Raw genomic sequence first — 13,651 nt, forward strand, 5'->3', positions numbered from 1 at the left:
CAGAGACCGAAGACACAGAGACCGAAGACACAGAGACCGAAGATACAGAGACTGAAGACACAGAGACCGAAGACACAGAGACCGAAGACACAGAGACCGAAGATACAGAGACCGAAGACACAGAGACCGAAGACACAGAGACTGAAGACACAGAGACTGAAGACACAGAGACCGAAGACACAGAGACCGAAGACACAGAGACCGAAGACACAGAGACCGAAGACACAGAGACCGAAGACACAGAGACTGAAGACACAGAGACCGAAGACACAGAGACCGAAGACACAGAGACCGAAGACACAGAGACCGAAGACACAAAGACCGAAGATACAGAGACCGAAGACACAGAGACCGAAGACACAGAGACCGAAGACACAGAGACCGAAGACACAGAGACCGAACACACAGAGACCGAAGACACAGAGACTGAAGACACAGAGACCGAAGACACAGAGACCGAAGACACAGAGACCGAAGACACAGAGACCGAAGACACAGAGACCGAAGACACAGAGACCGAAGACACAGAGACCGAAGACACAGAGACTGTGACATTACAATTTTTTTTCTTTTTTCTGTAATGTGCATCTGCAAGTTTTTTTGTTTGTTTGTTGTTGTTTTTTACTTTTGGTTCAGATCCAAAGACAGTTTGAAAAAGCATGAAACCTTAATACATTTTCTTTGTGTACAGGAATGCACCCTTATGTCTCTTATGAACTGGTTTTACATTTCTCAAATGTATGGTGAAGTTGCTCGGAAGTCATCATCTAAGAAATTCTTCTTGAACTGAAAATTTGTTTTGTTACTTAATTATTTAAACTTTCATGATGGTTTCACATTGCGACATTGTTTTTCTTTAACCTATTCTACACTTGTAAGTTTCACTCTCGGTCCCATCACCGATCAGTAAAAAAAAAAAAAAAAACTGTTTTTTGTACAGTGTATTTACATAATAATTTGAATGTAATAAGATAACGTTCATTTTGGATGAAGACTTATTTAACCTGCACAAAATGATCATATTCATCTGAAATGATGGGTCAATCTGATGATCATCATGTTCACAAGAAAGCAAACAGAAGACAGAGCATAAAAGATTATTGAATTTACAGTTTGCTTGTTTTTGTGTGTAACATGATGTTTATTCATTTATTCTTATTATAGAAGGTATAATATCTCACCACTGTAATAGAGAAAATGCAAACTGTCAAAAGTAGCTCTCATTTGTCCACTGGCCAAAGTGTTTTAAAGACACAGCTGTGCAGTGTTGAGCTCACTGCTGTCCTGGGACACTGAAACCATTGTGGAACATTACCTTGAATATGTGCAGGAAGAGCTTCTCTGATCTGATCAAACTCTGTTTCTGTGCAAATCAATCCATGCATTATAACTGTAACCATAATAATACCAGGCATGTGTGACAGTGAGTATCTGTTGTCTCATTTCACTGGCCAGCTCTGTGTAATTCTCTCTGCAGTGGCTCTGAGCTCCAGTCCAGGGCTGCGTTTCCCAGAAGCATTGTGAAGTTGATCGTGAAGACCATTTGCCACCAATGTCCTCTACGATCAACTTATCTCACAATGTTTTGGGAAACGCAGCCCAGGTTTTTCTCTCAGATACCCAGACATTGGCCTATTGTGAGAGGAGATTTCTTTGTACCGCATATATCCAGAGTCTTTATTGCGCAACCACAAACTCTAAAATACAAATCTGGCAATCCCCATTCCCCAGGTTTAACAGTTTCATTTTCAATACTCTCTACCCAGGCTCTGGGCAGACTCGTCTTAATTTTTTCACACATCGAGTCCACTTTTGACATTTCGATTTCATCATCCCACTCCGAAACACAATCATATAAGGCTCTATTAGGTAAGAACCCTCTTACATCATATGCTATATCCTTAACTTGTCTCACTCCTGCTTTCATATACAATTTGTCATAAAACACTCTCTCTTTCATTCTAATATTTGGATATAAAAATATCGGTTGTTTTAAAACTTGATTTATATTTTCACACTCATACTGTATATTTCCTATGACCTCTGCCCACACACTTAGCACTTCCTGATAAAACAGCGGCATTTTGTCATACATCTGCTTTTTCAATCCCATAAAAAGCCCTTCTTCCCCACATCCACTACATTTGTCCAGCACATCCTTCATATAACCTTTCCATCCATACTCCACTTTATCACATAAATACTTTTTCATCGTTTTTACCCTTATGGCCTTCTTTTTAACTTCTAAGTCAATCAATCCTAATCCTCCTTCTTTATAACTTGCAATTAATGTTTCCTTGCTATTTTAACTCCTTTCCCTCCCCACATAAAATCATTTTTATCTCAGTCATCTCGTTAATTACTCATTGTGGTAAATCGACTGCACCTATAATGTAGTTGCATTTGGAGATCAACAGAGAGTTCACAACCATAACTTTACCTCTTAACATTAGTTCTCTTAATTTCCAGAATTGGATTACTTGTTTTATTTTATTTAAAATCCCCGTCCATGTGGCATCCCTTGCATCCTTCGCATTTTCTCCAATTTGAACTCCTAAAATATTAACATAGTCTATTGTAGTTTCAAAGGGGTCATATAATGCCATTTTTGTACAAGCTAATATGCTTCTTTATGGTCTAAATGAAAAGTTTGTAATATACTTTAATTAAAAATTCTCATTAGTATTGTAAGAAAACACTCATTTACCTGGTCAAAAACAGCTCTGTTTTCAGCACGCCGTTTAAGTGCATGTGTCTTTAAATGATAATGAGCTTTGCTCACCCCGCCCCTCTGTTCTGTGCGTTCACCGTTTTTAATAATAACACAATAACCATAACGCGTTGTTCATTATAAACGTGCGATTATGAATTATATTGAGAACGTCGTACATAGAAAATGTACATAATGTACCCTGAGTGTAAACAGCTGCCTGCATTCATCGTGAAGCGATTTGCAAAGAATAATATTCTTCTGGAGGTGCAGCAACACGAATAGTTGGTACGGATCCTTTTTCCAGAAGCAGCTTTTAGCAAAACCAGCTTTATACTGACCCTCGTTTGTAAAGCAGTCTCTGGTGTGTGAAATGATTCGCGCAAACATGAAAGCATTGACGTTGATCATGGGGAATATTCCCTTCGAAAACAAACTCAGCCACTGCGTCTTCAGCTGTACGGATTTAGGAACATCAACATGACTGCTGTGATCGTTATTACACCCAAGAACAGAACACCACAATCGCTTAGACGCCATTCTGCTCACAGACAGTCCCTGTCCCAAATGGCGCACTTCATGCGGACTTTCGGTCTCGTGGACTTGAATTGCGTGTGCTCGCTGAGTCTACGACTCCGTAGGCCGTCCCATTCAGCATTTTACCCAAGCGGGAAGGAAGTCGACCGGAAGTTGAAGCCGGCCGCGTGCCACCATCTTGTAGCAGAACTTCACCTGCTGTTAGCATCCCATTGACTCCCATTAATTTTGGCGTCACTTTGACAGCGAATAACTTTACATCTGAGGCGTTTAAAGACTCCATTTGTCCATTATTTATTTCTAAAGAAACACGACAATGTATAAAATGCTCCATTACCTTGTATCTTACGTTATGGCCCCGTAAAAACAGTTTTTGTAAAAGTAGGCTAACGATTGCGTCATAACCACGCGACTCTCTGTCGCACAGTAGAGAGATTACCGTATTGATGGGAGGAGAAGCTCGCGTGCAATCGGGGAGACGTGGAGGCAAAATGACAAAATAATTAATCAGAATACCTAGCAAAAGTTTCTCCTGCTCCTAGCTCATGGACACCTCCTACTCACGATCTCCGTCTCTGCAAGATTCGGAAGGGAATGATTCAGATTTCTCATGCCACAGCCACTAGAAGACAGACGGGTTGCTCACGTCACATCTACGTCGTCAAGCTCAGTTTGAGTCTGCGCGTCAGGAACGGAAGTCCTAAAAAATCGCTGAAAACGGGCTTCACTTGCCTCAACTGAGTTCCAATGAGATGACTCTGTCCATTTCTTAGACTGTCTATGATTTTACTGCTCTGAAGTGTGCTCAGCAGCGCCCCCTTTGTACCCTTGTAGCGGTCTTCCACGAAGCCCGCATAGATGCAGGCTCCACGCACTTTAACTACCCAGGAATCCTTGCGAAAGGCCAATCAGACAACAGATGGGAGGAGATTTCACTCACGGATAATTGTTGACATGCTGAGAAGAAAATATTACTGTTTTTATGACCTAAATGTACATTTTACCAGTTGTTACCTACAGTTTATACAAACATTATGGTCATCGAGCAGTGGTTGATGTCTCAAACATAATAATAGCGTGTTTAATAATACGATCGCATTATGATTCATTAAATAAATAGAACCGAATGGCAGGGCTTTACTGAGTCATATGTAAACATAGTATGAATATTGAAACCTGTAAATTGAAAAAAATATGTTTAAATTATGTTTTAAAATTGTAATCTTAGTTCAAATGGAACATTATGTATTATTATGTACAACTGTATACATCATTTAAATAAGCATGATTTATCTATTGTCTAATGGCCAGGTGATATGCACAATATCAAAATATAGAACTGTAACATTAGGCTGTGTAGTTGACATGGAGATAAGACGTCGGAGCGCAAAAATGTGATTTCTCCTGTCCAACAACAACCAGACCGTTATTTCCGGCATGCCGAGCGAGTCTGTCCCAAAAATACCTCTCAATGCGCCCTCGTGGACTCGCGCCAAGGGCCCTATAGGTCTGCACTACATGACGTCACCAAAGTGTGGACTCTGAGGAAGTCCACAAGTCCGGAGTGTGCCATTTGGGACGACAGTGCTCCAGCGAGACGCGCTGACTATGATTGACAGCTCGCTCACGAGCGAGGGCGGAGTCTGTGTTTGAACTGCGGCTGTCAATCAAAGATCGTGGGAGGGGCGTCGATATTGTGACGTCACAAAATCGAACAGCTCAATTTGAGAGAGGGGAAAACATATAATAAGATAAAAAAAAAAAAGACACTGGATGGATTTTTATAATTTTATGATGGTTGTGTACAGGCACTGCCAACACACATTTCAGTACAATTAACTTGTAAAAGTGCATGTACCATTATATGACCCCTTTAAAAGGTATGTCGCACCCTCTCAAGTCCACACCTCCTATACTCATTATTTCAGATTTTTCCATGTTTATTTTTGCCCCCGATGCTTTCCCATACATTTCTATGTGCTTCATTACCTTTTTTATGCTTTCTCCATCCTTAATCCTAAATGTTGTATCATCCGCATATTGGTGTATTACACTCTCACCACTGTTTGGTATTTGGATACCCTTTATCTTTTTGTCTGCTCTAACCATTATTGCTAGTGGTTCAACCGAGATTGAATATAGTAAGGCAGACATCGGACATCCTTGTCTCACTGACCATTCAAGTGGAAATGGGTCTGTCAAAACCCCATTTACTTTAACACAACTTTCTGCTTTACTGTATAGCAGATTTATCCATTCCAGCATTCTATTCCCGAAACCAAATTTCTTCATTGTTTGCTCCAAGTAATCATGTTCCACTCTATCAAAAGCCTTATTTAAATCTATACATAAAATTATTCCACCTTCTCGATCCTCCCCCATGCTGCCCACAACATCTCTTATTGTGCAAAATGTGTCCGTTATGGCTCTTCCTGGGATGCTATAAGCTTGGTTTGGCGCTATTATGGTCCCTATGACCTTTTTTAGTCTATTTGCTAAAATTTTGGCTAAAATTTTATACTCTGTATTTAATAGGCTTAGAGGCCTGTAGTTTAGGGGGGTTAGGCCACCTCTGGCCAATGAGCGAACAGTGTATGATTATGATTCAGGTCAGAAGTCAGATTAGATTGGAACAATCAGAATATTTCCAGTTCAATCTGGTTGAAGATCGGAGTTACGCCGGTATGGAGATAAGTTTGTTGAGGATCAGTGCCGATGGCTGTCGTGTCGATGAGGCATTACAGGAGAGTCTAGTTGACACAATCTCTGCTGACACTTCAGGGATGCGTTGTGGTCGTGTCTAGGCGCAGGTTCTCCATCTGATCTGGATTTGTGGAGCCTCCATCATCGTGCCTGACCTTGAGGACATTCTGTATATGAAGGAGGATGGCAAGAAATCTTGGAAACAGCGCTACTTCCTACTTCGGGCCTCTGGATTGTATTACTCACCCAAAGGCAAGACAAAGGTCAGCTCAGGCAACCCAGACAGTAAAACATACAGTGCATTTTGAGTTCAGGCAAATACTCGCTTATTAAGCTCAATGTACATCAGTTTGCTTTTTGATTGAATACTTAATCACAACAGATCTAAATAATAACCGGCTTTGTGAAAATGTCTAGAAATTACATTTCAGTGCATTATGGGGTTCTCCCTCCATCAGGCATCACGGGACCTTGTGTGCTTGGTGCAGTTTGACAATGTGAACGTCTACTACTGCAAAGAATACAGAAACAAATACAAAGCACCAACAGACCACTGCTTCATTCTCAAGGTACAGTTTTCTTATTACGGTAACCCACTCTCAACATTTATACAGAGTTTGGATCAGAAACATACAGTGGGACAAGGATCAATAAAGTAAAACATGAAAACAGCCCACCCTTGTGAAAATATAGTGCACTTAATTGTATTGAATGTGCTCTTGTAGTGTACTTTACATCTTGAAAATACATATTTTTAAAAAACTGTACTTGCTGGTAATATAATATTAGCATATGGCCAAGATGGCGCCAGCATGTTGCACGGCAAGCCGTCGTGTTCACCGTACTTTCGCAATTATTTGTTGCTTACATGTTAATAATGTCCATGTTCTCATGCATAACCTCAGCTGTGCTGATGTATGATCGCTCAACACTCTTGGACATTCATGCCTCAATCAACTATATGGATCAATCTTCTAATCATTGGGGATTTTCATATTCATGTATGTTGCCCATCTAACTCACTACAAATTTTGTAGTAGAAAGCAGTTCTCTGAACTTGTTGACTCTTTTAATTTAAAACAGTCCGTTTGTGATGCCACACAGAGGCATGGTCACACTCTTGATCTAATTTTATCTCTGGGTGTGTCTCTTAGTGGTGTGACTATAGAAGACAATTGTACATCTGACCATAGATCTGTATTTTTTACTCTTGATCTGCCTGTTGCCACACCAAAAGACCAATCTGTTGATTATTATTTTAGACCTGTAAATGAGGTGACAACAAATCTTTTTGCTGAAGCATGAAGCCCTATCTCTTCTATCATTGAGGCTTCTGGACCCTGTTTAGATATGGAAGAATTAACTGATATTTTTAATTCTCTATGCTCAAACATCATAAATGAAGTTGCTCCGCTCAGGCTTAAAAGGCCGAAACTTAGATCTCAGCCTTTGCTTAATAATGAAACGCGTGCCCTTAGAAAGGCCTGCAGGAAAGCTGAACGCAGAGAGACAAACTGCAGGTTTCCTATGAAATGCTAAAAGACACGCTCAGCAGTTACCAGCATACAGCTAAAGCAGCAAGAACTAAATCTTTTTCAGACCTAAGAAGTAGAACAGCGCACTGCCCAAGAGTTCTGTTTGGCACAATAAACACTGTGCTAAACCCGACTATTCCATCTTTATCAGAATCTACACTATATACCTGTGAGGATTTCTTGAACTTTTTTGTTAGAAAGATTGAACTAATAAGAGAAAGAATTGTACCCTCTAATATTGTTCTAGAAACTCCCATGCCATGTTCTTCTTTACTGGATCACGTTGATGTTGTCTCTCTTCCAGCACTAGCAGATCTAGTCAAGCATTTGAAACTGTCATCTACTCCTCTGGATCCTATTCCACCCCGGCTCTTTAAAGATGTGTTTGCAAAACATAGGCCCTGGTATACTATCTATTGTGAATAGCTCATTATCAAATGGTGTTGTTCCACCCTCAAACAAGCAGTGGTTACTCCCCAAATCAAAAAGCCTGGCCTTGATTATACTGATCTGAATAATTTTCACCCAATTTCAAAACTACCATTTATATCTAAAATATTACAGGTCGTGTTACTTCAAATTAAGTCAAGTCAAGTCAAGTTTATTTGTATAGCGCTTTTCACAATACAGATTGTATCAAAGCAGCTTCACAGTGTTAAACACAGTATTAAATTAAGTCAGTTTTAAGTGAGAATGTTATTTTGGAAAATGTCCAATCTGGATTTAGAGCTAGGCACAGTACAGAGACTGCTCTGGTAAAAGTGCTAAATGACCTCCTAATAGCAACTGATTCTGGGCTGGCAGCTGTTTTAATTACATTGGATCTCAGTGCCGCATTTGACACTGTTGATCATTCGATTCTTTTAGACCGGTTGGAGTGTGAGGTTGGCATTCGTGGAAGAGCGCTAACATGGTTCCATTCATATTTATAGGACAGAACATTCTCTGTTAAATTTGCAAATATATATGTGTGTGTGTGTGTGTGTGTGTGTGTGTGTGTGTGTGTGTGTGTGTGTGTGTGTGTGTGTGTGTGTGTGTGTGTGTGTGTGTGTACCTGAGGGCTCTGCTGGTAGGAACTCCCGGAAAGTGCATGGCTTCACTGCACAGGAACTCCCTCACAGAGGAGCGAATCACAGCCCGTCCATCACCAGACCTGCACACAAAACATCATGTACAGTAAACAGCATAACCATTACACTCCTGCCAGACAGAGAATCACACACTATGAGTCATAATGTAAGATCATTTACAACTAAATATATCTCAGAATTACTTAAAAAGCATACAAAAAATATTGAGCAGCAGAAACTGATATTCACCTTGAGTACGGTGTCTTTCTTGAGCCGTTCAACTGGACTTCCCATCTTTCACCTTTTCTGGATAAAAGAGAGATTGTATACCGCTCTAACGGTTAACACTTGTCAGTTCTAAAGTGAGAGATGTCATTGTTCAGATGCATGTTTAAGCATTAAGTGAGAATTAGATTAAAAAAATCCCAGAATCATCTATTTGCTGAAAAACCAGTAAGTATAGATCACACTTTCCATTCTTTAATCTTAAACAACATTATGGGAAAGTTGACATGCATTACAACAGAAAAGTCACATCTGACAATAACAACTGATGATTTGTGTTGAACGCTGATGGAAAAGGATGATTTGACCTGTTTGTGTATTCACCCAACAAATGTGCTCTTCCATCCCCCAGCTGTCCGGCCCAATAACCAAACTATAATAATAATAACACATGGTTGACATGTTTGCTCTGGTTGTCTTACGCCATCGCTGTCGGGTTTGAAGTGACGGTCAGTTTTACCTGATGGCCCCTGTATCTGTGTGCCAGTGGAACAGAGCCAGGAAACAGTTTCCCACCACTGACACAATGGACAAACTCTTCATTCTGAATCACAGACTCATTCAGATCCAAAATATTCCTCAACACATCCTGAAATACACAAAAGAGCCTGAATATATGCAGAAACAACATTTACACAAAAGTACTGTGGTGGTACCATGGTCCAGTTTTGTTTTAAAGCAGTTTTCTCAGACTGTGATCCTCAGACCACTGGTGGTTCTGTAAAGAGTCCAAGTGGCCCACGAGTTCATTAGCTGATTAAAAGCTTTATGACTGAATCAATTAATAAAAGTATAACTGACAAAAACAAACAAAAAACACTAAATTAACTGAATTAATTAACTCAATGCAATAAATGAACTGTTTGTGACTAAATACATTTATGATAAAGTGTTTCTATTGGTATGTAAGTGTTTGGTCCAATTTTAAAGCTAGCATTATATAATAGCTATATATATAGAGTATAATAGCTAAAAATAAATTGTCCACAACCTAAAGTAGAAATTTATTTGAGGAGTTGGGTGGTTCATATTTTTTTTCTTTAAAGTGATCTGCTACACACTTGTAAAAAATAAGTTTTAAAATTAAAAATGGAAAACTATGTTTCTTTTTTTGCAGATAATACAATATTAATGAAATAAAAAGCCACTTCATGACCGTTTCTTAACAAACTTAAGTACACAGTGCACTTTGTAATAATCTAATTAAAAACTTTGTTTTAAAGTACATTTTAAATCATTATGTTCTATATTGTTCTATAATAATATATTGTTGTGTTTTAAAGAAGTACACTTATTTTGATGTGTTGACTAACATACCAAGGTACATAAAGTACTATAATGTTAACTGTAGTGGGTTAATGTTCCATTTAAATAATGTACTAAATAGCAACTTCATTATTATTACAGTTTTTCTCAAATGCTAAAACACAAAAGCCAATCCTCTAAACCAAATGACCAGTTGTCTAAACACATTTACTAAATCTAGCCATCATTTTCCAATATCATAAACACATTTCACATGAAGACACAATTCACAAAACACAATCCTCCGTTCTCATAAATCTTAACACATTTTTCCTTGCTAAAACACAAGTTGCAAAAGAACTCTGCTCATATTCTCAAATGAAAGCTCATGTGATGCAAAATGCTTGCCACAGTCAGCAATATTTGAACACAATAAACACACCTGGCGTCATTCATTACACACAACGACTCAAAATTGAAGACACTTGTTGCTAATGCTGTATAAAAGCAAGTTCAGAGTGCACAGTTTGCTGAAGATTCCAAACAGACCGATAACGGCGGCTGCTATACCTGGGCTGGGGGTATTGATAGACGAGGTACAAGAGAAAGGAAACGGAAGCACGAGGAGCGACAGAGACGAGAGAGGGGAGAGAGAAAAAAAAAAAAAATCTTGATCCGGTTCCCGGACACACTGCCGCTTGGTCCCAGGGGGGTAATCGAGTTCTCAATTTCCGTACCACCCCCGGCGGCCGCCATTGGCTAACAAGCCTTCACCTGCTGTTAGCATCCCATTGACTCCCATTCATTTTGGCGTCACTTTGACAGCAAATAACTTTACATCTGAGGCGTTTAAAGACTCCATTGTCCATTATTTATTTCTAAAGAAACACGACAATGTATAAAATGCTCCATTACCTTGTATCTTACGTTATGGCCCCGTAGAAGCAGTTTTTGTAAAAACAGGCTAACGATTGCGTCATAACCACGCGACTCTCTGGAAATTACCGTAGAGACAGGAGGAGAAGCTCGCAGTCAATCGGGGGAACGTGGAGGCATAAAGTCCGATAAAGTCAAGGGAGAAGCCCATAGAGAATCGTAAAGTTTCTCCTGCTCCTAGCTCATGGACAGCTCCTACTCACGCTCTCCGTCTCTGCAAGTTTCGGAAGGGAATGATTCAGATTTCTCTTGGCACAGCTCCTAGAAGACTTACAACTGTCAGACAGGCTGCTCACGTCACATCCACGTCGTCAAGCTCAGTTTGAGTCTGCGCAGTTCGCTCGGCAATCAGGAAATGAGTGCTTCTAATTTGCTTCACTTTTCTCCGTTGAAACCTATGGGGTCGCTGTGTCCAGTTTATATACTGTCTATGCTTGGTCCTCAACCGGCTGAGAGTCACTCGCGGTGCCATGCGATTGTACTGGACATTCGTTGGGGAACGGCTCGACGCTCTTCCGCCTCCTGGCGGCCGGCGGTGACTCCTCCTGTCGAGGGCAGCCGGCAGCGAGTTTCCCGTTCCCTGCTCCGCCCCCATCATGGCCGACGGCAACAGGCTCCGGCCCACGGCGAACGGGAGCGACTCCTCCGCTCCCTCTTGGACGGCAGCCACCCCTCCTCGATCCAGCAGCACGGTGTCGAGCTCTCCGTCCTACCAGATCTTCCATCGCTCCAGCACCATCGCCTCGGGCAGCAATCGGCGGCCGTCGCTCCCTCGTGCTGCCCGACCTCCTCAGCACCGCGATCCCCCCCAGCAGCGAGGGCTCTCCGACAGCGTGTCACTCCTTCTTCCCGGGTTTCGGCACCAATGTAACGAGGTTCAGACGGATGTTATGGGAAGAAGGAGGCGGGAACCGGCGAACATTCAACATTTTAATAAATAAATAAACAAATACAAAAATGAAAGTAAAAGCCAGCAGCCCCTCACGGACGACTGCTGGCTACACAAAACAGAAACACATCAAATAAAATTCAGGCCTGTCCTCTCTCGCTCTTCACTGTCGTCGCTCCTCCTTTGTGCTTCCGCTCCTCCGTGAGAGATGCGAGACCGGTGCGTCGCGCACGTGTCGCTCATTATCAATCGCGCCACCGGCCTCGCGCCGTCCTCCCACGGCCCTCGACCTCGTCGTGCTCGCCACAGTCAGCTTGGCCACAATAGATCGAGTTCTCCGTCGCCAAAAGATGCGGATGAAACCGGTCTATAGGGTTCCCTTTGAGCGCAACTCTGCGCAACACAAAGACCTACATTACGAGTATGTGCAAGTAAGTATACATCCATGTTCACAGTACAGTTAGTGGACATACTGTGTTGCTCAGTGGCCTACATTACTTCTGGACAATACTGTGCTACCTGATTGACTGTTGTTCTGAACACCTGTGCACTTTCACATTTTCACAGAGGATATTACAGTTGGATGCGATGGCCAGACCTCATGAGTACCTCTTCCTGGATGAGGCTGGCTTCAACCTGCAGAAACGAAGGCAAAGAGGCCGTAACATCATTGGCCAAAGAGCCATCACTGAGGTTCCTGGCCAACGGGGGGGGGTAATATTACTATTTGTGCGGCCATGGGTTCGGAGGGGCTTGTCCACCGGCATGCTGTCCTTGGGTCTTACAACACCCAACGTCTCCTCACCTTCCTAGAGGAGCTAAAAGACATCCTCCTGGACTGCCAACAACACCATCCTGGGCCCACACATCACATTTATGTGATCATTTGGGACAATGTACGCTTCCACAGAACAAACCAAATCAGAGAGTGGTTCACCACCAACAGTGACCACTTTTTAAACGTTTGTCTGCCACCCTACTCCCCTTTCCTGAACCCTATAGAGGAGTTCTTGTCATCGTGGAGATGGAAGGTTTATGACAGACAACCATACACTAGAGAGAACCTCCTAAGGGGCAATGGAGCTGGCCTGTGTTGACATCCCAGTGGAGGCCTTCCAAGGATGGATTCGCCATTCCAGGGCGTTTTTCCCGCAGTGCCTGGCAAGAGACAATATAGCCTGCGATGTGGATGAGGTGATGTGGCCCGATGCAGCTCAGCGACATGATGCCGCACAGTGATTGTGGTGTGTGTGTGGTGTGAATAAAGTAAATAAAAAAACTTCACACCCTGATCATGTTTTCAAGAGTACTGTTGTGTGCAATAGATTCTGTTTTTGCATTGAGTTGTGTTACAGTAGTGTACATGCAGAATTTACTATAGATTTATACTCTTTATATGAAACTCACAAATCTAAATGCCTAATCCTCTGCAGAGATCTAAGAAGATCCATTACTGTAAAGTTTCTAAACATATGCATTGGCAGTTATGAAACAAAGAACCTTCTCACAAATTGAGCATTGTGTTTTCAAATGTTTTGCTGTAGTGTGTAATGATGTGTATAGTGTTTACATTTTTGAAAGCTTCGAGCTGCTCTTTTGGTGTGAAAGTTTGAGTTTTGAAGTGAGAAGGTGTGGTTGTGTTTATGTAGCTTTAGAAAAGGGTGTTGTGTTTAGACATTGGGGAACATGGAGGAAACGTTTGTAAAATGTGTTTTAGCATTTGAGAAAAACTGTAATGTGG

The 13,651-nt window shown here is 41.4% G+C and overlaps 1 protein-coding gene and 1 pseudogene across 4 annotated transcripts in view; one reads left to right on the top strand and one right to left on the bottom strand.

The window, feature by feature from the left end:
- LOC309508485 (protein adenylyltransferase SelO-like) overlaps positions 1-13,651 on the bottom strand; it is a 63,284-nt gene that overhangs the window by 30,630 nt on the left and 19,003 nt on the right. For 2 of the 3 annotated variants that reach the window (XR_014209452.1, XR_014209453.1), the window contains 2 exons: positions 8,805-9,429; positions 8,453-8,638 (listed from right to left, as the gene is read on the bottom strand). Coding sequence is in view for 1 of the 3 variants with exons in the window: in XM_082183133.1 (XP_082039259.1) it covers positions 8,540-8,638; positions 8,805-8,861; positions 9,149-9,213; positions 9,301-9,471 (392 nt within the window). In the remaining 2 variants the exon portion in view is untranslated. Of the gene's footprint in view, positions 1-8,452; positions 8,639-8,804; positions 10,239-13,651 lie in introns of those variants that run through there. The other variant, XM_082183133.1, reaches the window with a different exon arrangement.
- LOC309508349 (threonine synthase-like 1) overlaps positions 1,565-13,651 on the top strand; it is a 43,448-nt pseudogene continuing 31,361 nt past the window's right edge. Inside the window, exons 1-2 of the transcript XR_014211634.1 lie at positions 1,565-6,213; positions 6,409-6,519. The product of XR_014211634.1 is annotated as a threonine synthase-like 1 (transcript). The remainder of the gene's footprint in view (positions 6,214-6,408; positions 6,520-13,651) is intronic.

This window comes from Leuciscus leuciscus (assembly GCF_965113295.1).
Source record: "Leuciscus leuciscus genome assembly, chromosome: 10".
NCBI classification, from domain to species: domain Eukaryota; kingdom Metazoa; phylum Chordata; class Actinopteri; order Cypriniformes; family Leuciscidae; genus Leuciscus; species Leuciscus leuciscus.